We start from the raw sequence: 24,030 nt of genomic DNA, 5'->3' as shown, positions 1-24,030 counted from the left end.
TGGTGAGTGACATGTCTGAGACGAGGCCGTCAGTCTCAGACAATCGTATAAGCCATGTTCAAACTAAGACTCCTGCCTTTTCTTTGTTTTCATTTCTTCATTTTAGACATTACTCTGTGAATTGCCTACATAACAGTATTTGTCATGTCAGTGGCTGAAACCGCTTCTCAGAAAGCTTTTCCCACTCCCTTGTTTCCTGTAGTGCCATCTCGGCCCCCTGAAAATGTCCTGGCAGTGGCCAAATCACCAGAGGTCATTTCACTGTCTTGGATGCCCCTGCCCAGAGAGGCTCTCAATGGAAACTTACAGGGCTACAGAGTCATCTACTGGGCCAACCTACCTGATGGAGGTATAAATATGTGCACACAAACATATATAATATGTCGATGAATGTGATGTGATTGTCAGGAAGCCATTTCTGTCAATGCGTGTAGTTCCCTGATTATAATCCTAGCTGAGTTACTGTTGCTTTCTCATCCGTCCACTAGGGGAAGCTGTAGATGTATCATATTGTTATACACTGGTGTGCACTGAGAAGCACAGCCTTGTTTGTGTGATTGTTTTTCTTGGAAAGGGAGGGAATTATGACACAGTTATTTCCATTTATGGCTCATTCACGACTCAGTGCACCATATGCATGGCTTGTCTGTGTACAGAATGAGGCACCATTTAAATATACTTTCTAGCACTTACTTGCATATGCAATAATAATTTAGGTAATATATCCATGAATTTGATCATTAAAATAAGTTTTTTAAGCAGTGTTTGCCATCATGTATTATGAGATGACTGCTCTCTATAGCTGATCAACAGTGGAAATAGAGGCATATATTTTTGGTCTTTTTCTTTCTTTGAATAGCAGCACAGCTGGTATCCAGTACTGCAGTGTAGCTCGTCTTCATCAATAATTCAAAATGCAATAAATTCTGCCACTCCCATGGCTCCAGCCAGTGGACATACAGGATCAGAGGAACAAAAGAGGAATGTAAAATGCCATAAACTACTATTTGATTGTGGGGTTAAAATACTTAATCATTCAGAATTTCTCCCACTGTGTTATCTACACATTGTCTTTCAGTTCCCTCTGTAGACTCACTGTTAATACTCACAAAGAGGAATCACACCACTGCATGTTTTGATTTAGTTTTTTTAGTTTATTTAGCACATAACATAAAAAAGAACATTACACAAGTAAGTTCAGTTAAAAGAAACTGTGCAGGGAGGAGCGAGCAAGCTTATTAAGCTGAACAAATGGCAACACAGAATATGAAGTGCAAAAGAACATTAAGAGCTTTCTTGACTACATTTTTGAATTAAATGCTCTCTTGAGCGACTTTTGAACATGGATAGGGACCTACAATGTTTTGCAATATGGTACCAACTATTCCAGACTTTGACTCCTCTAAATCTAAACAAAAATTGGCTTCTTGATTACAGACATTTAGGCGGATGTAGGGCTAGGGCCTGCCGAGTTGAGTAGGAATGAATTTGAGAGTTAGTGGCAAAGTATGAACTAAAGTGATACCCAGACTTCATTGGCATATCTTATCCTCTGTTTCAGAACTGGGTGAAATTAGAAATGTGACAACCATCCAGCCATCTCTGGAGCTGGATGGTTTGGAGAAGTACACCAACTACAGCATTCAGGTCTTAGCCTTCACAAATGCTGGAGATGGCGTCCGCAGCGAACAGATCTACGTTCGCACTAAAGAGGATGGTATGAGAAACATTCTCACGTAACACAAATCCCCACAGTTCAGTCACCACTAGAAGATGTGTTAGACATGTGTGGCGCTATCTCTTCCACAGTCCCTGGTCCCCCAGCAGGAGTGAAGGCCGCGGCCTCCAGCAGCTCTGCTGTGTTCGTCTCCTGGCTCCCTCCACTGAAGCTCAATGGCATCATCAGGAAATACATCGTCTTCTGCTCTAACCTGCACCCCATGGTAATAGTATTTGTATACCACAAGATTTCCATCATCTCTATCCTTTCCTCCCAAAGCCATTTCAGCTATCGTAACTATATTACTCAAAAAGTAATGCGGCCACATTTCTGCACTAGTTGACACCGCTGCTGCCCCGTGGTACATTGATCTTTTCTGTCTCTCGCGTTTACAGGTGATGAGCGAGTTCGAGGCGTCTCCAGATGCATATTTCTACAGGATCCCAAACCTGGCTCGAAACAGACAGTACAGTATCTGGGTGGTGGCTGTGACGGCTGCAGGTCACGGCAACAACAGCGAAAAGATCACGGTGGAGCCTCTGGCCAAAGGTACAACATCCAAACCAAGTTGGCTTGATAAACTCCTCGAACCTTTGGTGTTGCTGGGTTGTTTTCAGTGGGCTTGAATGCATTAATCCTAATGCTTAAAAATCACATAAATATGTATCTTGAAGGGCATCAATTTCAGGATGTTATGAACGTTGGTGGTGATCTTTTTTGTTTTATTGGCTTTGTCTCGAACACAACAAAACCCAATCAAATTAAAAGCATCAAAATATTAAAAAAAAGCAAAAACAATTTAACAGTCTCATTCAAAAATAAAACACAGCAAAACAATGTGTTCGAGAGGGAACCGGAGGAAGCAGAACGCTTATTTAGTCCTGTCCCTTCCTCACAATATCATATCATATATAACCTATAAAAATTAAATAAAATTAAAGAAAAGAAAGAAAAGAAAAAAAAGGAAAAAGACAAAATAACAAAAAATAAATAAATACAACACAAACAACCAATACGCAATATCAGTAATTATAATCATAATTGAACTGGTCTCCTACAATATCCTAAATTCAAGAGTCCAATCTCAATCAGTCACCTCTACAATGATCCACGAACAGCCTTGAATGCCGGCAGTTATATTTGTATCGTATATAATCCATCCACAATGAACAAAATCATAATAAAAGAAATACATATGTAAAGTAAATTACTTTCTTTAGAGGTCCCCATTTTTATACTTGTCAAGAATTGCTTTCTTGTATGTGTTTTTAAACTGTATAGAGTTAGTGCTATGTTTGATTTCATCATCTAGACCATTCCACAAAGTTACCCCACAGACTGATATGCACATGGTTTTAAGAGTAGTGCGTACACATGGTTGTTTAAAATGTAATTTTCCTCTTAGACTATATTGTCCTTCTTTAGCTTGAAACATTTTTTGAATGTTTTCAGGCAGTGTATTATTTCTTGGTTTTGAACATTATCTCTGATGGCTTGTGATGAATACTTTTAGATCCCCTACAAATTGCTTGTTTGTGTGTTTGTGCAGCACCAGCTAGGATCCTGACATTCAATGGGACCGTCACCACTCCTTGGATGAAGGACATTGTTTTACCATGCAAAGCTGTTGGCGACCCTCCTCCCACCATCAAGTGGCTCAAGGGAAAGTAAGTCACGTACAGTTGTGTGGTACATTTGCAGTAATTAATGAAAACTCCAGGAACATGAGTTTTCCTCTCGGTCTTCAGCACCAATGGAACACCTACACCAGTTGCAGTGGATGGTCGTCGTAGTGTCCATGGTAACGGCAGCTTCATCATACGTACAGTGAAAGCAGAGGATTCTGGGAATTACAGCTGTGTGGCAAGCAACAACTGGGGGGCAGATGAGATCACACTCAACCTGCAGGTCCAAGGCAAGTAGTCGTACGGCAAGATACGGAGATTGTGTGTGTGTGTTTGGGGGGGGGGGTTGTTTCCTGAATCCACAACTACAAGAGAGGTTTGGCAGGTGAGACGTGTCAGAGAGCAGGAAGGGGCTCCATGGAGAATGAGACGACCTGACCAAAGGGGCTTAACCCGGAGAAGCTAAATGCCAGTGCTAAGCAGCCGTTTTTTCAGAAACTGCTTGGGATCAATAACCTTGCCAAACCAAAGGACGCCACTCTTTAGATGTATCTTGCATGCGTGTTACGTTTACGTTGGGAGTTCTTCCACAAAGTTCAGATTATTGATGAAAGTGTTGTCACAGCATATGAAAATCATGGTTACAGTAATATGGACTCCACACTTGGGTTTGGAAGTTTCTGCTCCCTGTGTTTTACCGATGACAAATATTAAAAATTAATTTGTTAATTAAAAAAAGCAAGAAAACGTGGAACAGTATAACACAAGTGTTATTTTGTAAAGACCTTTTTGTGTATCTGTCCTCCACAGTCCCGCCTGACCAGCCACGACTCACAGTTACCAAGACTACCACCACATCAATCACATTGTCATGGATACCTGGAGATAACGGAGGGAGCTCCATCAGAGGTGAGGGAGTCACACTTTTACACCGACTGCACAAACTCAGCACAGAAGAAATTTCACATCAAAATGGACAGTTTGTTCACATGCACTGCTTCCCACGCAGCGTTTAAACTCGGATGGGCCGTCCTGGTGTGTTAACGGCCCCCAGATATATGTGAAAACCCTTTCACATATTTTTACTTTGTCTACTCAACAGAGCAGTGACATCTACTAATACATGTAGAGCTTTGATTCAGCCCTTCACGCCTCCCTCCCAATCTCTTTTGCTCACACACATGCAAAACACAATTACTTTACATGTTAATGCACAGAAAACAAAAAGAGTTGCAGGGAGCACTTTTGTAGGGTTATGCTACTGCACTTAGCCAGCTTTTTCGGACGTTGCTCCCCATCTGCTTTGAGTATCGTGTACGGAGAAGAGGCTTTGATTCAGTGCATTGCTAGAAAGACCACAACTGGACCATGCGTCAATTTAGCAGCAGCTAATTAGATGTGGCAGATGACGACCTGACTGCAGTGTGTCGGGTGTGTAGCAGAGTGAACAAGGAGCCTCACAACAGCTGACACGGACATAAATGTAAGTGAACGATAAAATCAATTAGGCATTTTGTTGATTTCTGTTGGAAATACAAGAAAGCGATGCACACAATTAAACATAAGCGACATCTATGTCACTATTTTAAAAAAAAATCTTCTCATGTCTGTGTTTTGTGAAAACGAATGTCATTTTCTCCCTCACTCTGGTCTCATGCTGCCTTTGTTGTGCTTGTGACTCGTTATCTGCTGGCACAGCACAATACTCGAGTCCTAAAGGCTAGATTAGAAAACCAGCAGGGAAGATTAGGTCTGTTTAAGTGTAAGATTAAAGTGTTCCATCTTAAAGAGCGCACAATCACAGTGAGGCTGTTTGTGGTGATTTATCATTGCTCCTAATCAAGCGGCTCCCGTCTTCAGCGCTGCACTCACTACAGTGGCTGTCGGAGACGCCTTCCCAGTGATATTTGTTTTTGCTTCTTGGCTCACACCATCATCCATCACTAAAGTGCACACACCTTTGCTCCGCAGTGTTAGTAGCTTTATTTGCAGCCAGTTTAAGGGAAGGCAAGTAATCTTGGCTGGTATGCTGGTCCTCAGACTTGCTAGGAAACACTTCTAAATGAATTATTTATGCTTTAATCTCAGTTGTTTGACTAACAAAGTTGGTGCAGGAGAAAATAAACATTCATGTTTATGCTTCTATTTTGTTTTGTTTTTCAATCCTGGCTCCTCAGAGTTTTGATATTACATTATATGGAGTTACAGTATTATAAATGGAATTATATTTTACAATCATTCAAGATAATTTCTTCTTATTCTTTGTCTCAAAACTAAAGGCATCCCCTATTTTTTGTTATTTGTACCAATAAACTAAAGACTCCTACCTATCCATAGATATTTAGTCGTGCTTTTCTCCCCTCAGTCTTTCCACATATTTCTGCAGAGGTACCCGCTTGTATCAGAGAAGTTTTGTGATTTATGATTACCTGACTTATCTTCAACTTTTACCATCCTCCGTAATTTCCTGCTTCATTCTCACCTCACTGATCTGCCTGCTCACAGGTTACATCCTGCAGTACTCCGAGGACAACAGTGAGCAGTGGGGCAGTTTTCCCATCAGCCCCAGTGAGCGTTCATACCGCCTGGAGAATCTCAAGTGTGGCACATGGTACAAGTTCACCCTGACGGCCCAAAATGCAGTGGGACCAGGACGCATCAGTGAGATCATCGAAGCCAAGACTCATGGGAAAGGTATGGCGTAGATCACTGGAGGCATCAGTCTCCAGCCTCACAATCCTCATGTGGTTATGACTGATTGTGGTGGATGCATGAACTTATATCAAAGGATACTTTATTCAGATTTTTTTTTTTTAAAAACCTCATAACCCTTTGGAAAGAGATACAGAAGCATGTTGAAAATATATTTATTGTGACCATGCCATTGAATTGTGAAACGTTATTTTTGGGAGACGTAATGTTCGTAACATGGAAAAAGGTAAAAGACAAAAAACTGCTGACTATAATGTTGGCAGCCAGTAAGAAATGTGTTAAAAGGAAATGGTTAAAAGTAAAACCCCCCACTGTCGACGATTTGATTGGGATCATCTACGAGATCTACTGTATGTTATGGAGAAGATCTCTTCCTCCCTCAAGGTTTAGAAAGAAAACTTTTATAAGATCTGGTCCAAATGGACTGAGTATGTGAAACCAATCACATCTGATTTCATGTGATGTAATGATTGTAAACATGGGTGCGCTCCCTGGTTCGTTTTTTTATTTTTCTGTTATTGTTTCTAATTACTGTTCATGAAAAACGCCTGGAGGACAGTAGGGACAAAATCATTTAAGGTAAAGATTGAATGTAAAAACATGTAAGATGGAATCCTGCTGTTCTAAATAAAAAGAGAATTTAAAGAAAAAAACTCTTAACCCAAAATGATGAATACATCTAATTAAAAGTGAAGCATTCTGAATCAAAGTCATTGAATAATAACATTTGATTTATCTTGTTGATGCCAGATTTAATCTTGGTCTGTGTCTGATAATAATCTATCCTCTTCTCAGAACCCCAATTTGCCAAAGAACATGAACTCTTCACCAGCATCAACTCCACGAGAGCCCGGCTCAACCTGGCTGGCTGGAACAACGGCGGCTGCCCCATCACCTCCTTCATACTGGAGTACCGGGCGGTGGACTCAGCCACCTGGACCACAGCCCAGCGCACGTCTCTTACCAAGAGCTACATCCTGTATGATTTGCAAGAGGCAACCTGGTACGAACTGCAGATGAAGGTCACAAACAGCGCCGGATCAGCAGAAAAGAAGGTCACCTTTGCTACGCTCAACGGAGACGGAAGTGAGTAGGGAGTAAAAAGCTGTCCTGATACCAAGTATCCTGGGAGGGAGACGCAATACAAGTCATCAGTTAAATACTTTTAAACATAAAAATGTGGCAAACAGGTGCAGCTGATGTTATTATAGTGTAGCAGATGACAGGATTTGGTGGAGTCTTCTCCTTTTGTTCCTTAATATCTGAACTAGTCAAGTTTATGCTCTTATGAAACCTGCGTAGTATAATTACAAGAGATTTTATTCAACCAAGTTATAAGAACTATGTCTTTGGCAGCAGCTTTTTTTAAGCAAAAGGAAAAGTATCTGGAAATGTACACATAAACAGAATAAAGAATAATTCAATAAGGAGAGTTTTTTTTCCCAATACAAAATGTAGGCATGAAAAGCCTCTTCACATTGTTAGCAGTCTGAGATAAAGGTAGGCCATAATGACAGGATCCCTGAGGTTGTGACACTAATCAGAGCATAATTAGATGAGAGCAGATGGCAGGTGGAAGGCTACAAAAAAAAAATTAATCGGAAGGATGGAAGAATTGCAGCGGTAATATAATCAGCTTCACTATGGCAAAGGTAGGAAAGGGTTTCATAACTGATGTTTGTAATAAATCCATAAAGTTGATACAACTTTACCACCTGCTGACATTAGTAGTTACAATGGTCCCTTTGCCAGTGTGATACGAAATGTAATATTGTTTTTGTACATTTCAGTTGTTCTGCCTACTTTCAAGTCATAACATCGCTTATCAAAATACACATTTTTCAAGTTATATATTGGTTATAGGTCTAGTTTATATATATATATATATATATATATATATATATATATATATATATATATATATATATATATATATATGGGGTTCTATGATTAGTTTTGTTGCACTATAAGCACTACATCAATTATAAACAAAAAAGATCCTTGATTGAAACAGTTCATGATGAATGATATTTTTTGGTACAAACAGTTATTCACTAAAAGTGAGATTTGAAATGGTGTTTAGAGTGTCAACAAGGACATCAAGTGTAAGGCTCTCCAGCAGCCAATCATTTTTAACCCTGACTTTGGAAGATAATATTCAAAGGAGCTGACTGGAGTGGTCTGTTTGGTAAAGTGTGAGAGGTTGTGCTGTTCACTCTGGTGCTACTAACGACATTAGTGTTGGTGCGTGGCACCCCATTCAGCACTCCTGCCAAGAGCAGTCCTTTAACTCACTGACAGATATTTAGCTGATTCAGGCTCAGCTGAGTCCCCCCAAGAAAGGGACTTTCAGTTTCTCTGTTCCATCACTTGCCTTAAGGACGGCGGTGTCTGTGGGCCACACACAGGTAATCTGTGAGAAGAGATACCTGGTGCTGCAAACCTGGTGCCCATACTTTTACCTATATGAACAACAGACTTTTTTTTAGCTTTTCTAGTTAAACGCTCAAATTAAAAAGTGAGCAGGCATTAAGAATCCTTCACCAGTTTTAGGGCATTTAGACATACCTCTACTGTGAATAACAACAAAACACTGTCAATGTAAAGGGTTTATTTCAGTTATCCTCCAAAAAGTCACAGTTCATCAAGAGCTGGAAACTTGTGAGTTTAAAGCTGTTTATAAAGGTGGAAGTGTTTCACTTCATTTGCTGCTTGTTGGCAACTTCCATTGATCAACCCACTGTGTTGTCTAATAGGATCTACTGCAACCCTGTTTAGAGGAATATTTGGATCTGTGGTTAATATTACAAATCAATGAAAATGATAGTGTGTGTACAGAGCACAAATTAGAGCTAAATAATGGAAGTATGTTAGTTAAAATTCTGGGGACGCTTGTCTTTGTAGCACTTATAGAAAGAATGCATATGGACAATAAGTTGCCCAAGTTTTGTTATTTGATCTCTTTTCATCCTAATAATCCTCAGGCTTTTCCACAAATCCCATACAGTTTAGTGCAGGACACGTATGCTTTCACACGGAGCAGAACTCACCACTGTTACATGTGGCGCTGCTGTCACTGGATTGTTGTGTGTAGGCACACACCAATTGGGCGCTGGGCTCCCTCTGTTTTGTCTCCTGAATTACCAAACGGGGACAGCGGTGGCTTAACGTGGATGCCTTTTTTTGCGCTGATAAGGTGGAACCGCTGTGTGAAAGGGGCTTTTGATTGTAGCGTAAAATATAATCCTCTTCTAGCCTTTGCTTGCAGGAAAACATCCACAACTAGCATTTCAGCATTCAGGATTATACTATTTGGTGTCACAACAAAATGTTGGTGCGGTTTGAAAATTATTTGCATAAGCAGCAACAAAAATTACCATTAAAAAAACGGGATGCCGATAAGCATCTAATAAATAACCTGAAGAGAAGTAACAACTTCCCAGTTGAATTTTCAGATGAGGGTGTTGCTTGAGCATTAATTGCTCAGACGACGGCTAAAGTTCTGTTTTCTTCTCAGGTACCATCCCTCCCTTGCTGAAAACCGGTGATCCCATCACGGACGACAAGATCGGCAGCAGCGGTCTGAAGATGGTGGTGACCATCACCTCCATTCTCGTGGTAGCTGTGCTGGTTTTCATTATGCTAATGGTGCTTAAGAGGAGACGGAGAGAGCAGAGGCTCAAAAGACTCAGAGGTGGGCTTCAAACGAAACTATTATTATTATCATCATTGTAATGTTTGGTGTGAAATCAGTTGCTCACAACTAAAAAGAGGACCATGTTTTTCTTCATCTCTTAGGAATATTTGTATTTTGTTGAAAGAAATATTCAGTGTACAAAATTGCTTGAACAGACCCATGAAAATACATACAATTCATAGTTTTCTCTTCATGTTCTATAACTCTGACACAGATAAGTTGCTTTTTTAAGTGAAATTGTCACTGCTTGTGGAGTATTTCCACTGCTGTGGCTTATGAACTGGGATGGGAACATTATGGTATTAACTACCTACTCTTTGCTGACTTTACAGATGCCAAAAGCCTGGCAGAAATGCTGATGAGGTATGTACTCTTTATTTAAATTTGTGTATGGTCATTTCCCTTTAGTCAGAACATAAATCAGAAAGTGGCTTAGAGTTACACAACCATCCCTTTTTGCCTCCATACAGCTACCTACCCATTTATGTGGGGCTGAATTACCATTTCTGAGATAAAATGCAAGGTAACGCAGTTGAAAAGACTTTTTTTTCTCATTTATCTTCCCAGTAAGAACACACGGACGCCAGACACAGTGAACAAGCAGCAGCAGACGTTAAGAATGCACATCGACATCCCCAGAGCGCAGCTCCTGATCGAGGAGAGGGACACCATGGAGACAATCGGTAAGACGTGCAGAGTGGGTTGTGTTTTTCGGAGCTCATACACGTGATACTTAACAGCTTTCTTCATGCTCCCCCTTTCTTAGATGACAGATCCACTGTGCTGTTGACAGACAATGACTTTGGAGAGACCAATAAGCAGAAGTCTTCCACAGTGACGCACACAGTCCACTACCAGTCTCTGTCCCAGGCCACGGGCCCACTGGTGGACGTGTCTGACGCCAGACCCGGAACCAGTGAGTCCCACCACCGTCAGTGCTCAATATTTATTTCCTTTACTACTAACAATGATGATATTGACAAATCTGTGTTACTAACAACAACATAACCAACATGTGGATGATTATGTTTCTTTTGGTGCAGCTGTGAATTCAACATATTTACTGTTACGTAGATTTTTCTTTAAGACAAACTTGCCTCGGCAGCAAAAAGCACACACGCTGGTGATGATATTTCATTCATCTGAATCGAGGCGAAGAGCTTTTTGACTCTGCTGTCTTTTAACTATAAACGGCGGTATGCGAACCGCCTTTCAGGGGTGAGATTACAAAGACGGAGCAGACGAGCTGCAGCGCTGCTGCAGGCTTTCTGCTGTTTAAGCTCCACTGAAGCTGAACTGATGAAGAGTACTGATCTCCCTGCCTCTGCTTGTCATGCTCTCATCTGATAACAACTGATGGACTTGGACACACACACACCTCATTAATATACATTCAGATAGTAGTATTTATTGAACATTTTAGAATATATTTAGCTCTGAAAGACTCAGTCTCAATTAGTATGACTTAAATAGCTGAAATTATAACTTTTTTGGCTTCATGTTACATTTAAATTGCTAAATTCTGTATATATACTGTATATATATATACAGTACAGACCAAAGGTTTGGACAACCTTCCCCATTTGTTTGAATGACAACGTGTCTCCAAACATATACATACATATATATGTGTGTATATATGTATGTGTATGTATGTATATATATATATATATATATATATATATATATATATATATATATATATATATATATATATATATATGTGTGTGTGTATATATGTATGTGTGTATATATATATATATATATATATATATATATATATATATATATATATATAAACAGTTAGGACAGATATATATATCTGTCCTAACTGTTTAAATTCTCCATCTCCTCAGGTTGAGAGTCTAGGCGTCGTCCTCGGCAGCACTCTGTCATTCCAGTCCCACATTAACGATTGCACTCACTCAGCCTACTTCCATCTACCTAATACCTCATGTCTGAACCCATCTCTCACTCTCTACTCAGCTGTTTTGGTCCTCTCCCTGGTTTTATCCTGTCTTGATTTCATATCATTCTGACACTGTCGCCTCGTTTAAATTCCACCTTAAAACGCATCTTTCTATTTCATTCTGGGACTGGAATGACTTAAATCGTGTGCTTATTTGCTTTTACTATTTTTACTATTATGTTTTACTGTTCTTTTAATATCTTGACATTTTTTCTATATTTTGTCCTACATAAGGTGACCCTGAGTGCCCTGTAAGGCGCATTTAAATAAAAAATTGTATTATTATTATTATTAAATACTTTTGAATTATACTAACACATTCATCATAGGCTGACACAAGTGCATTAGCACACAAGTAATGGATCATTGGCTGATTCGTTTAACCTGATCGCCCGTGTGTGAGCTCAGTTTGCTGATTCAGCCCTTTTCATCTCCTGTCATTGGTCAACGATGTTCCTCATTTTATCCTCCAATTTTTGAATGACTGGTTGAATGACTGAATGACCTACTATAATAACCAGCGCCAATCTTGCGTGCTCAGATCCCGACCAGGCCTTTTCTGAAAGGTCTTGTTGTGGTTTGGTTCAGCAGTGCACAGAGCAACATTAGCCTGTCTGGTTCAGGCTAAATGTGATATCAATGATCTATGTTTAAGTTTTGTCATTAGTAGTGATGCCCACGCAGGAGGCACATAAGCACCACAGCTCAGGAGGAAGCAAATCATGTATGTGTGGTATATCTGAAACAACGGTGGCTCGGGTAGTAAGTAGGCCGTCCACTAATACTGAGGTTCTCGTTCAATTTTCAGCTGCAACGTGTCAAAGTATTTTCTGTCTTTGTGGTGTTTTGCTAAGCGTAACATGTCCTGTATAAGTGCTGAACTTGTACGAAATTGTTAAATATCTCTGAGTTAGGAAACTCAAGGACCTAATAACAGACCTTGAAAAAATAGTAATAATATAGTAATTATCACTCGCTGAGAAAATATGAACTTGCCTTAACAGAAAAAAATGAGAGCATTTTCCCTCCTCTGAACTTATTAGATCCCACTGCCAGACGCACTGCCAAAGCTGGTCCTGCCGCAGCACGGAGCCGCTACGCCAGCCAGTGGACTCTGAACCGGCCGCATCCCACCAGCTCCTCACACACCCTCACCACCGACTGGAGACTCCCCACCCCCCGCGCCACGGGATCTGTGGACAAAGAGAGCGACAGCTACAGCGTCAGCCCCTCACAGGATACAGGTAGAGCAGAGCGAGGTGGAGGTGACTACGACGACCTGGGCTATCCACCAACAACATGGATTTACATTTTGTTTATACTTTTTAATATCTGGGGGAAAGAGACCGAAAAAATGTTATGTTGTGAGTTTTCCAGTGATTGAATATAGATTTAACCTACACCTTTACTTTATTTCTTTTAAATTTCTCATACCGTATTTTCCGCACTATAAGGCGCACCGCATTTTAAGGCGCACCTTCAACGAATGACGCATTTTAAAACTATTTCCATATATAAGGCGCACCGCATTATAAGGCACCCTAAATATATATGGTAAAATACCGTACTATAGTGGCTGGGGTTGAGTTACGTATCTACCTGATGGAGCTGCGCTACAGGAAATGATACAACATCCTACAACAAATGCAAAAAAAAAACCAAGAAGAAAAGTACTGTATGTCAAACTTTATTAACAAAACCCGTGTAATGTGTGCTTTGAAATGATCAGATCGTGCGCGGAGCAGCATGGTGTCTACAGAGAGCGCATCTTCCACCTACGAGGAGCTGGCCCGAGCGTACGAGCACGCCAAGATGGAGGAGCAGCTTCGCCACGCCAAGTTCACCATCACAGAGTGCTTCATCTCCGACACCTCGTCTGAACAGATGACCGCAGGGACCAACGACTACACCGACAGCCTGACCTCCAGCACGCCGTCCGAGTCGGGCATCTGCCGCTTCACTGCTTCCCCTCCCAAACCTCAGGATGTCAGCAGGGTCATGAACATGGCCGCGCCCAAGGCGCACAGACCTGGTGAGCGAGTGGAATCTGCCACATGAAGCACACACCCGACTCACTTACTAGCTTCACCCACGACGGGGTCAGTCCCGGCCCTTTCTTCAAACGCTGGAGCATTAAAACCGTCCATTCATTTTCCACTTGAAAAGATTTCATTCAGTTAAGGCTTTCAGGTGATGAGATGCATTTTCTTAGTAAACCAGAATATTTTATTGTACGGTTTAACAACGATAAGGCTTCATACCACATGTCGTCATGACTCGAGGAGTTAAATGTGCATATTTTAACAGACGGTGACCAGTGGCGGTCTTTACACAGATGACCATTCTTTTGTGATTGCTTTGGCCAACAGCTGAGTTTTAAATCCAAAAGGTCGCAAGTCACATGGAAAAATAAAAGATTTAAACTGACAATGGAGGACTTGAACTAGAAGAGACTTCCTTAACCTGTTTTCTAATTTTTGACGCAGTCTTTGATTTAAACTATTTACCGCTGGTTTATTTTAGGCCACATATCTCTTGGCAGAACAGTATTCAATTATCACGTGTAATTGTCTTTTTTTTAAGACACTAGACACCTGACTCAGACTTGATATCAGATCTATTGGAGCTGATTCCTCCAAAACCTTTTTATTTTTCATGGCACAGTAGAGTAGTGGAGGTCCAAGATTTAAATGTAACCATGTTAAACTTCCTATCCTGCGGTGCATCCCATTATTCTTCAAACTTATCAAACATGAAGTATTTTCAGGTGGATCTCACGTAGGGCTGGGCGATATGGACCAAAAGTCATATCTCGATATTTTCTAGCTGAATGGCGATACTCTATATATATCGATATTTTTTCTGTGCCATAATTGGGGTTTCCCCCAAAGCATTATAGCATAGCACCTCTGTTAGCTTCATTTCTTTCTGAGTCAGTTTTAATACAAAGCCTCGTGCCAAATGTCACACAGGTACCTTTATTAACAGAGGTCTGCACAATACCAAAATGTATAAAACAAATTAAATAAAAATAAACTGCCTGCATATATAGAATAAAAAATGCTTCTTGAATAAAATAAAACAAATATCCCTTTCCTGCATAACAATTACATTAAAATACACTGTGCAATTAATACAATGTAGACAGTAACAGGCAGACTTTTCCACTGAGGTTGAAAGTTGTGCAAATAACAAAACATTTGTGCAAATCTCAAATAAAACATTCAAGTCAATTTGTCACAAAATAAGCTATATCAAAATCAAATTTTTTTTTTTTTTTTTTTTTAAATCGATAAAAACGATATTGTCTCATACCATATCACATTTGAAAATATATCGATACATATTAAAATCTCGATATATCGCCCAGCCCTAATCTCACGTGTTTACTAAGCTTCTTCCAGAGTAGCTCCATGTTGATTTGCAATTTCAGACTTTAACAGAATAAGCCTTTGACACACTATGAATTAGGGGTTATGGGGTACACTTTTCCTACTGCGCCTCAGGGACATGCTTTATTGTAAGAAATAGATGAAGTCATTTCTCCTTTATTCCTATTTACTGTAACCCTGTTTTCATGCCGTAGTCTTACCTTACTTGACCCTCTGCTCCTCCGGCTAACAGCAGATCAGTTACCAGATCTGGCGGAGCAAGCCGACCGGCTGCCGACCACACACAATGTAGAGACATTCAAACAGACAGTCAACTTTCTCCCTGACACATGTACCAACCCAATCCATCAACCCTTCTGCTGTCATGTTATCCAGTGTCTGGGGCCACTGATAATTAGCAATGTTGGAGGTGTCCTGTCTGAGGAGCAGGAACGTGGGTCCATGAGTGCACACCACCCCGGTTTCACCAGACAGGAATTGAGGCCATCAGATCTGCTTCTTAAGTTTCACACTCATTATGTTTTGCAGACTTGTATCACCCATCTGTCAGGGAAAGAGGGCACCTAAGGGCTATCTGACAACCCGATCTGAAGGCTTTGTCACTCAGTACAATATAGCACTTTACTGCCACTGTAGAGGCCTTTGAGCGTAATGTCAGCCACTCAGACTCTTAGACGGGCGTGTGTGGCAGCGCCGCGGGCAAATACCTTGGTGTCAGTTACCTTGCTTACACAATCTGGGCAAAAAAACTCAGGTGGGGTCGTCTGCACAGTTTTATTGCGGGTTGTCGATTATGTGTGATGAGGAAGGTGCAGGATTTGTTGATTTCTTAAATCGTCAGCTATATAAAGCTCTGTCCAGCCGTATGCGTGTCAGCTCACTCTGCAGTTACTGGACGGTAAAACATGGCAGACAGATTTAGACTTTTTTAATTAGAAAACAAAGAAAGAAAGTGTTTATAGGTAGGAAACAAACTTTACAATAATTCATTTTTGTAAATGTACACATGTATATGATCATAAACATCAGCAGATTTCCTAACAAGTCAAGTCAACTATTACCCCTATAGATCTATGGCCATCTATCTACAGTATTAAGTAATGTGACTTTTGCTTTTGCGTATGAATGTAACCTTGTTACACAGCGAAAACTGGAACTACATTTGTCTGGCTGATAAATCCTGTACATCATTAGACATTAGGTAACAGAACAGCTCTTCCTTTGGGATGTTAGTGGCTTCGTAACACCAACTGCTTTAAATCTTCCTGCATCACTTCCGTAGGATTAACGTCATTACTTTGATGAGGCTATTACGAAACAGACATTTTTTTCCTCTTCAAGTAATTGTTGGTAGAGCAGCTTGTGTACTCACTGTCCTCCGACATAACTCTTTTTCTGTTGTTTTGTAGTTCAGAGATAAATGTCTGGTCAACCAGCGAACGTGGTTTAGTTGCAGCAAAACAAGCCCTAACTACGATACTACCGCTTTCACAGACACGTTAAAATGATTTAGATTTTGTCTTGTCTAAAAACACAACACTATTCATTGAAACCAAGCGTTCTGTTTTGGTCCAATCCATCCAGGCAAATCTGTTGTTGAAAATCCATCATTTCCAGTAATATAGAGCCTATCTGGAATCTTTGGAGATTGCCCTGTTTCATCATTTGTCAAACGCACTCCCTCTCTGTCTCTCAATACACCTTTCCGGCAGATGTTTTGACTCATTACAGGAAATGCAGATGTGAAGAGAATTTTGCTAGTGGTTAATGAATTCTGTTAAGAGTCCCAGTGAGCCGTGACACTGCAGCAACACTTCACAGTACAAATCCTTCAAGTAGCCCAGTCCAGCTGTATTTATAGTAGTAATGAATTACACGTGTGATATTAGCCAATGTGTCTGCTATAGAAAATATCTGCCCTACTCTGGGTTTTTATTAAAAAAATGTCATAGAATAAGGTGGCACATGGAAGAGAAGATTTTCACCAACCTTTTGTCAAAAAATCTTCAACTGTTCATTTAAAGATATTCTCTCCACACGTGTAAATTCCAAGTCAGCTGTATTACAGTGCTGAAACTCAGACCCAGCGGGGAGGCTGGTGTTCCTGACAGTGAGTGAATGAATCTTCAGCTCCGTCTTCGTCTCTGTTACATCTGAGTGACCTGAGCCAACTCCACTTGGCTCCTGAAAGGTCAAAGACGGACGTGCAGCAGATTCAGTGGAAAATTCACAAACCCTCCGCTTCATTCCAGTTCTTTAAACACGTCACAACAGTGGCAGCAGTCCTCTTATGTGATACGACATGTACAGATATATAAACACAGAGGACTGAGCTGATGGCATCATTTATGATTTATATTTAGGATACACGCAGTTTATTTTTACCAGAGCATCTGCAATTTACTATCTGATGAATTTCCAAAGTGCATTTTTAATGAGCTCCCATGGAAACACTTAAATCTATATTCAATTCAATCAACACTCCTAGCCATTCATCATGTTTGCTGGTACTAACAGAACGATCTATACAACACAATAGATTACTCATTCTTCCTTTGCACCCTGAAATCCATTACCTGAGGTCGTATATTGGACCGAATCTGAAGAGGCAACCTCGTCTGGTCATGAATGCAGCTGTGCAGATATAGTATACCGTGTTTGTATTTGTGCATGTGTGGGCTGCATATATGAGTGTGTCAGCATGTGTGGGCGAGCGTTAAAGGTGGATTTTAGTGTAAAGACGTGTTGATCTCCGCACTTGAGAAAGATGGACTTTTCATTACAATACAGATCTGTTACCAGGTGTGGAGTAGCGTTCAGTCCACCCGATCTGGAAACCCAGTGATAAGCTCATTTTCACTGCAGGAAAAGTAATCCACTCAATGGGGGGGGATGTAGTAGGAGCACAATCTCTGGGGTGAGAGCAGCTCTGCAGTTCATTCCCTCCTGCTCATCTGACATCGGACAGATAATTACTGAGCAGCTGTAGAAACCACATTAAGCCATGCTGTATCACTCAGACAAACCTGGGTTATTTTGCTGCAGTCCAAGACCGTTTTTAATGTGCTTTCTTTCTCTCTGTGTATGAAAGTACAACTACACCGTCAGCAAAGTGTCAGACACGAGTTTTAACAAAGACGAAGCAGAATCAAGCTCTTTTCACACTGGGCATTTACGGTGCGACTCGTGTGCCTTCAGTACAGTCTGGTGAGCTGTTTGTATGTAAACCGCAAAGGCATCCAGGAGGTCAACGGTGATTCACTGCCGACATGTCTCTGAGCAACGGGGGTCGTCAAAGAGCAGTAACCCAGCGTCTGAGTCACGCGTACGTGCTGGCGAGTGGCTGAGAAAGAGTCTATATGCGGTTTCATCAGATAAATAAACATATACTGTAATTCTAACCACTGCATCAGTCTCAGGCAATAATAAGAAATAAGAATAAGAATAGAATAAGAAAAGAATAAGAAAGACAGCATTATCATTTTTTTTGCTTCCTATTACATTAAGCTCTGCATATTTGTCCTCTGTAGATAGATTGAGGTTAGAAAGAACTGAGAAAGATCAGGTCAATCATTCTCAAACAAAGGCCTGGGGGGAGTGTCACTGCAGAAATATGAATTAAAAATGGATTTACAGCTTTCTTTGCAATTCATTTAAACTCAGAGAAAGGGATATTGAAAATGATGTGGAGATAAATCAGGATTCATTGAGAGCAGATTATGTTCACGCGGTGAGGATCACAAAGATCTGCAACTCTGTCGGTGAATAAGCAGGAAGTCTCCTGAACATCAACACTGACCAGATCATGTTTGCTATCAGTCTTAGTATCTCATGAAGTTAAAATCGATACTAAATGGGATGCATTAAAAAAAAAAGACTGTCTGAAAGGAATACGTTCAATATTCTGGGATTAGATGGATAACATTGCAGTTTTCACAGGTTCTGATGCTTAAGATTGAAGAAGGTACCGGTAATTTAAGATGTGTTTATGCAGACTCAGTTAAAATCAAAGTTGCTCAGTCAGTATACTCATATCAGAAATGGCACTTATAGTAATAAGCCCAAGGACCTAACTGTTTCTGCAGCTCTACAGAGCTTTTCAAATGTCTTTTGCCTCATTCATTTAGTTTATGACATGTTTCTTAACTGCTGGTGTTTTGTCTCTTTGCTGTCAGCTATTTTTGCATGTTAAATAAATGCATAAACACTAAAAGAATATATATATATAACCCACGTGACCATAAGCCTCAAGTTCATCATTCTGTCTTTTGCTCTCTTTGTCTGTCGTTATCAGAGGTTAGGAGAGAGCTGTGGAGCCGAGTGAGAGCTGTAGAAACTAATTTTCTGCATGGCTCTGCCCTAAAGTATGCCCCAAACTGACATCTATTATATTCTTAATGAGACTATCATTCACAAAATGAACATCATCTACTATTTAATAAGATGCGAAACAACCAGTTAAGAACATGAACTCATTAAAAAGAGTTTACTGAGGTCGCAAATTACATGAGATGTTTTCCAGATGACTTCTATACAAATTGACTTCTTTTTTGCCTTGCAGTAACAAAAGCTGCCTCTTACTGACTTAGACGGAAATAAACTGTCATTTCTCATCCATACTGTATCAAAGTACATCAAGTTAATGCCCTAACTCCTTAAAAGTCAACAAAAAGAATCGGTTTGGCGTTTAAGCTGTCTCCCAAAGAACAAAAAAAAAGAAAACTGATTAATCTTGAGTCAACGTTTTGTCGTCGTTGTTCAACATGTCGCATCAGTTTGACTGGAAACACATTGTAAATAGAGGTGGGTGCAATTCATCGATGTGTCGATGCATCGCGATGCGTCACGTGACGATTTGTAATCGATTATGGTCCAGTAAAAAAAAAAAAATGTAGTTATTCTATCCAGATTCCAGACTGAATAAGCAGCGGAATCAATTCATTTTCAAGAATGCACATTTCTTATTGTTCACTTGAAATATGGCAGATATGTTTACACTAAATACATTTGATGGAAGTACATATCTAGTTTACTTGAATTAATGAACTCATTAAATCCAGGGCTTGACCGTTTTCAGTGTTTTCTGCCAATAGAGGGCGCTCTCATGCAAGTGCAGCTTTCCCTGGTCAAAGTTAAATAAGTCAAAGAGAAAATGTTTACATAGTCATAAAATAAATTATTTTGTGTCTTTGAAAAATACATGTCAAATGTTCAAAAAACCTTGTTATTTACTTAATGAGTGTTGTTAGAGGAACTGAGTTAATTGATTGGCTATTTATTTACAAATGTAGCCACAGATGAAGACAAAATCAATCTTGTATGGAAAAAAGCATTAAAAATCACAATAATCGAAGAATCGTGGCACCAATAATCGAATCGACAATCGTTATAATCGAAGAATCGAAGCTCCAATAATCAAAATCGAATCGTGAGGTACCCTTGTTTGCACACCCCTAATTGTAAATGAACTGGTTTCTAACTTTCCATCCGGTTCTGTCCTTCTTCCTAACCCAGGAGGAGAGTTGGTCCACCTGCCACCCTACCTCCGTATGGACTTCCTCTTGAACCGCGGCGTGCCTCTGCCAGCCCGATCAGGCGGGGTCAGCAGTAGTAGTGGCAGCAGCAGCAGCGGAGGTGCAGGAGCTGCAGCAGCAGGTGGAGGTGGTGGAGGTGGAGGAGGAGGTGGAGGTGCTACAGGAGAAACAAGAGGAGGTGGAGGAGCCATGGGCCAGGCCTGCCTTGAACCCCAGAGAAGCCGTACGCTGAAGAGGCCACCTCCCATGGAGCCCACCCCCATGGAAGTGCCCTCTCCCAGGGAGGTGCAGCAGTGGCAGCCAGGAACTGCCTCCACCCTCCCTCACAGAGATGTCCGGGAGAGGGGAGAGGCCCGGGGGGAGGCCCGGGGAGAGGTCCGGGGAGAGGCCTCGGGAGATCTAGCCCAAGCACAGGCTGCCAAGCTCAGCACCTCCCAGGAGTCCCTGCTGGACTCCAGAGGACACCTGAAACAGAGCAACAACCCTTATGCCAAGTCTTACACTCTGGTATAACACTGGGACACACCGGACTGTTTCAGACTACAGGACTACTGCAGACACAAGGGAAGAGGCGGGACAGGAGACAGACAACAGGCACAGGATGGATAGTTTTCCACAACAGAAATTGTTGTATATAGAGCCGTTTCTGACATGCGTCTGAAGTGGATGCTTTTCTTTGAGTCTGTCTTTCTTTCTTTTAGTCTTTTCTTTCTTTTCTCTCTCGCTCTTCTCTGTTGCTTTTCATTCTCTCACACCTCGCTCCTCTTCTGATGAATTTTCTCTCACAGTTTTTATTTTCTACTTGAGTATTCTTTTATTCTAAAGTGACAACTATGAGGATTGCCAAAATGATTTATTTAAAATTAGAGAAAGAGACAAAATACTATTGAATTTATATCAAGGACAATTATAGTCATTATAATTACTATTATTATTGTATAAAAACAGAAAATATCTAAAAAATAAGACGGGCGAGTGGGGAGGACTCTGGACCACTCTGAGGGAGAATATTGCTTTCTTAATTTATTTTGATTTTGTTGTCGCCGTGTGATGAAATCTGTGATTGGGAAACAGAGGGAGATTTTAACACAACGAAGGGCCAACAGAAGAGTGAAATGAAGACTGACGCCGGACGCAACCGCCAGTGCTGACCAATCGTAATGTTGTTCAACCTTTCTGACAACTGCATGGCGACTGATCAGATGACAATAGAAATGGCTGGAAATCCAAAAAAAAAAAAAAAAGAGAATTTTTTTGTCACACTAAGAAATTATACAATGTGAATATATATAAAGAGATCACTTTTATTTGTGGATATTATGGGGAAATTGATTTGGTTAATAAAGTCCTTAGTCATGTTTGCACACATCTGAGTTTTGACTTTTATAGTTTCACAGAGACCAACATCCCTCTCTTTTATTGTCGTTTTTTCATGTCCTGTTCTTTCTTTTCTATCATCTTTTATCAGCTTTTCCTTTAAGTATTTGAAGATTTAATGTTTGTGTATCATTTGATCACCTGTCCTGCACTATTTGTCTCTTAAACATCGATATAAGGTCCAGCAATTACAAGAATCCTGCACCTTGGTATCCAATGAATGCCAATTTTTTAATCTCAAATTTGAGGAAATGGTTTGCCTTATCAGGTTACCAGAGGTGACCAATCACAGTAGGAAGTGCTTTATGAAGAGGGAAGGAGCCTCCTTGACTTCTGTTTTACAGAAAATCTATGCCCGTGCACTGTGCTCAACATTTCATGGAGTGTGTATTTTATCCTTCGCTTTCTGTTGAGACCTGACATTCACTGAAAAGCAGTAGGTGTGATTTCCAGTATTTCAAGGGGTCCTGATAATTATCTGAGTTATTTGCCAGGAAGGAAGATCTCAGAACTACAATCTAATAATTGTAAATCTTATTCTACTATGTAATGTGTCTGTTTTTTTGGCTCATGTCCCTTAAAAAGGCAAGAAAGAAAGGTACCAATGCAACAAATGTATACACTGTGCATCTTCGTCAGACTCCGGCCCATTTGTTAAGTCCTGGGACTTTGAGGGATTCAGGTAGTATCTTGCCTTATTTTGGGACAGCAGTCTTCTGGACAAAGTCAGAAACTTTTTGAATCTTACCAAATTATGTAAGTTAGACTCACAATTAATTTCTATTCTCGCTTCTTCAGTATTTGGTAGTTACACTTTTCCTTTAATATTGAATATTCAAGTCAAAGTTTTTTCATAATTTGAATATACGAAGCTCAACAATGACAAGTCAGTTTTAGTTCAGTTTTGTTTTGTTCATTTATTGGAAATAAAAAGAAGGATATTGTGTTTAAATATGGCAGCAGATCTTAAAGCCTTGCACACCTCTCCATTGGAAGTCTTCTCCTTTCAACAACCCCCATTTCACAGCTACAGAAAAATACTTTTGACCTCTTAGTGATTCTCAGACTTACACCATCACCTGCGACCTCAGGTGTGCCTTTCCTGAGCATCTGTGGGATTCAGTCTGCATACAAATAATGGTTACACATGGATAAAATGTGTTGGTGCCCTTCAAGTATAAAAGAAAAAGTCACAACGGTCACTGAAATAACTTGACACACACAAAGATAGAAAATAATTTCCTGAAAACGGACATTGCTTGTGAATTATGGTTCAATAGAATCATTTGAAAAAAATAAAATTAAAAAAATGATCTGGAAAAAATAATATTTTGTTGCACAGCCTTTTGCGGCAATCGATGGATTTAAGTGATTTGTGTGGCTCTTCGTGAGACTTCTCCTGTGGACTGGTATCCTGCTCCACTCCTCATGAGCCAAACTGCTCAAGCTGTCTCAAGTTAAAGGGTTTCTTCTCCAGAATGTCTTGATAGTCCTGAGATCTCGTATGTGCACAGATTTAAGACGGCCTGTACCAGATGCAGCTCCAGAACATAACTGAGCCTCCTCCAGGCTTCATAGCTATCCACAGTCCTCTTCACTTTGAATGCTTTAGTTTAGTGTCTGTGAACATGGAGCTAATGTGACTTGCTAAAATCTCCATTTTTGTTTCATTTGTCCAAAAAAAACGCTCCCAGAACATTTGTGGTTCATCAATATACATTTTGACAAACTGCAATTTGGCTTTTTCTGAGTTGCTTTCAGCAGTACCGTCCTTTGTGTTCCAGATTTGTGACTGTAGTCACAGAGTACCAACAAATCCAGACTGGACTTCCTGTCCAGCCTGGATTTTAGCCTGAAAATTTAAAACAGTCTGGTTTCTAAAACAGGCCTTGAAATATAAGTGACAGTATCAGAATTGCATCATTCAGTGTTTCGTAACATGATAATTCAAGTTTGTTTTTTACATAGGGAATTAATACAACTAGTTTCAACAAGATCGAATTG

At 40.3% G+C, this 24,030-nt stretch overlaps 1 protein-coding gene across 4 annotated transcripts in view; it reads left to right on the top strand.

Moving 5' to 3' along the window:
- Positions 1-23,250, top strand: part of dscamb (Down syndrome cell adhesion molecule b) — a 138,742-nt gene extending 115,492 nt beyond the window's left edge. Inside the window, exons 18-33 of one of the 4 annotated variants that reach the window (XM_061719102.1) lie at positions 203-349; positions 1,562-1,717; positions 1,810-1,943; positions 2,116-2,269; positions 3,270-3,387; positions 3,469-3,635; positions 4,156-4,254; positions 5,851-6,039; positions 6,853-7,143; positions 9,575-9,751; positions 10,087-10,117; positions 10,322-10,437; positions 10,521-10,670; positions 12,767-12,967; positions 13,453-13,755; positions 20,630-23,250. In XM_061719102.1, the coding sequence (XP_061575086.1) occupies positions 203-349; positions 1,562-1,717; positions 1,810-1,943; positions 2,116-2,269; positions 3,270-3,387; positions 3,469-3,635; positions 4,156-4,254; positions 5,851-6,039; positions 6,853-7,143; positions 9,575-9,751; positions 10,087-10,117; positions 10,322-10,437; positions 10,521-10,670; positions 12,767-12,967; positions 13,453-13,755; positions 20,630-21,162 (2,966 nt within the window). In that variant the 3' untranslated portion in view covers positions 21,163-23,250. Of the gene's footprint in view, positions 1-202; positions 350-1,561; positions 1,718-1,809; positions 1,950-2,115; positions 2,270-3,269; positions 3,388-3,468; positions 3,636-4,155; positions 4,255-5,850; positions 6,040-6,852; positions 7,144-9,574; positions 9,752-10,086; positions 10,118-10,321; positions 10,438-10,520; positions 10,686-12,766; positions 12,968-13,452; positions 13,756-20,629 lie in introns of all 4 variants that reach the window. The other 3 variants (XM_061719100.1, XM_061719101.1, XM_061719099.1) reach the window with 3 other exon arrangements.
- Positions 23,251-24,030: the final 780 nt, after the last annotated feature.

The sequence above is a fragment of the Cololabis saira genome, chromosome 4 (assembly GCF_033807715.1).
Source record: "Cololabis saira isolate AMF1-May2022 chromosome 4, fColSai1.1, whole genome shotgun sequence".
NCBI classification, from domain to species: domain Eukaryota; kingdom Metazoa; phylum Chordata; class Actinopteri; order Beloniformes; family Belonidae; genus Cololabis; species Cololabis saira.
This window is presented reverse-complemented; position numbering and strand designations above follow the sequence as displayed.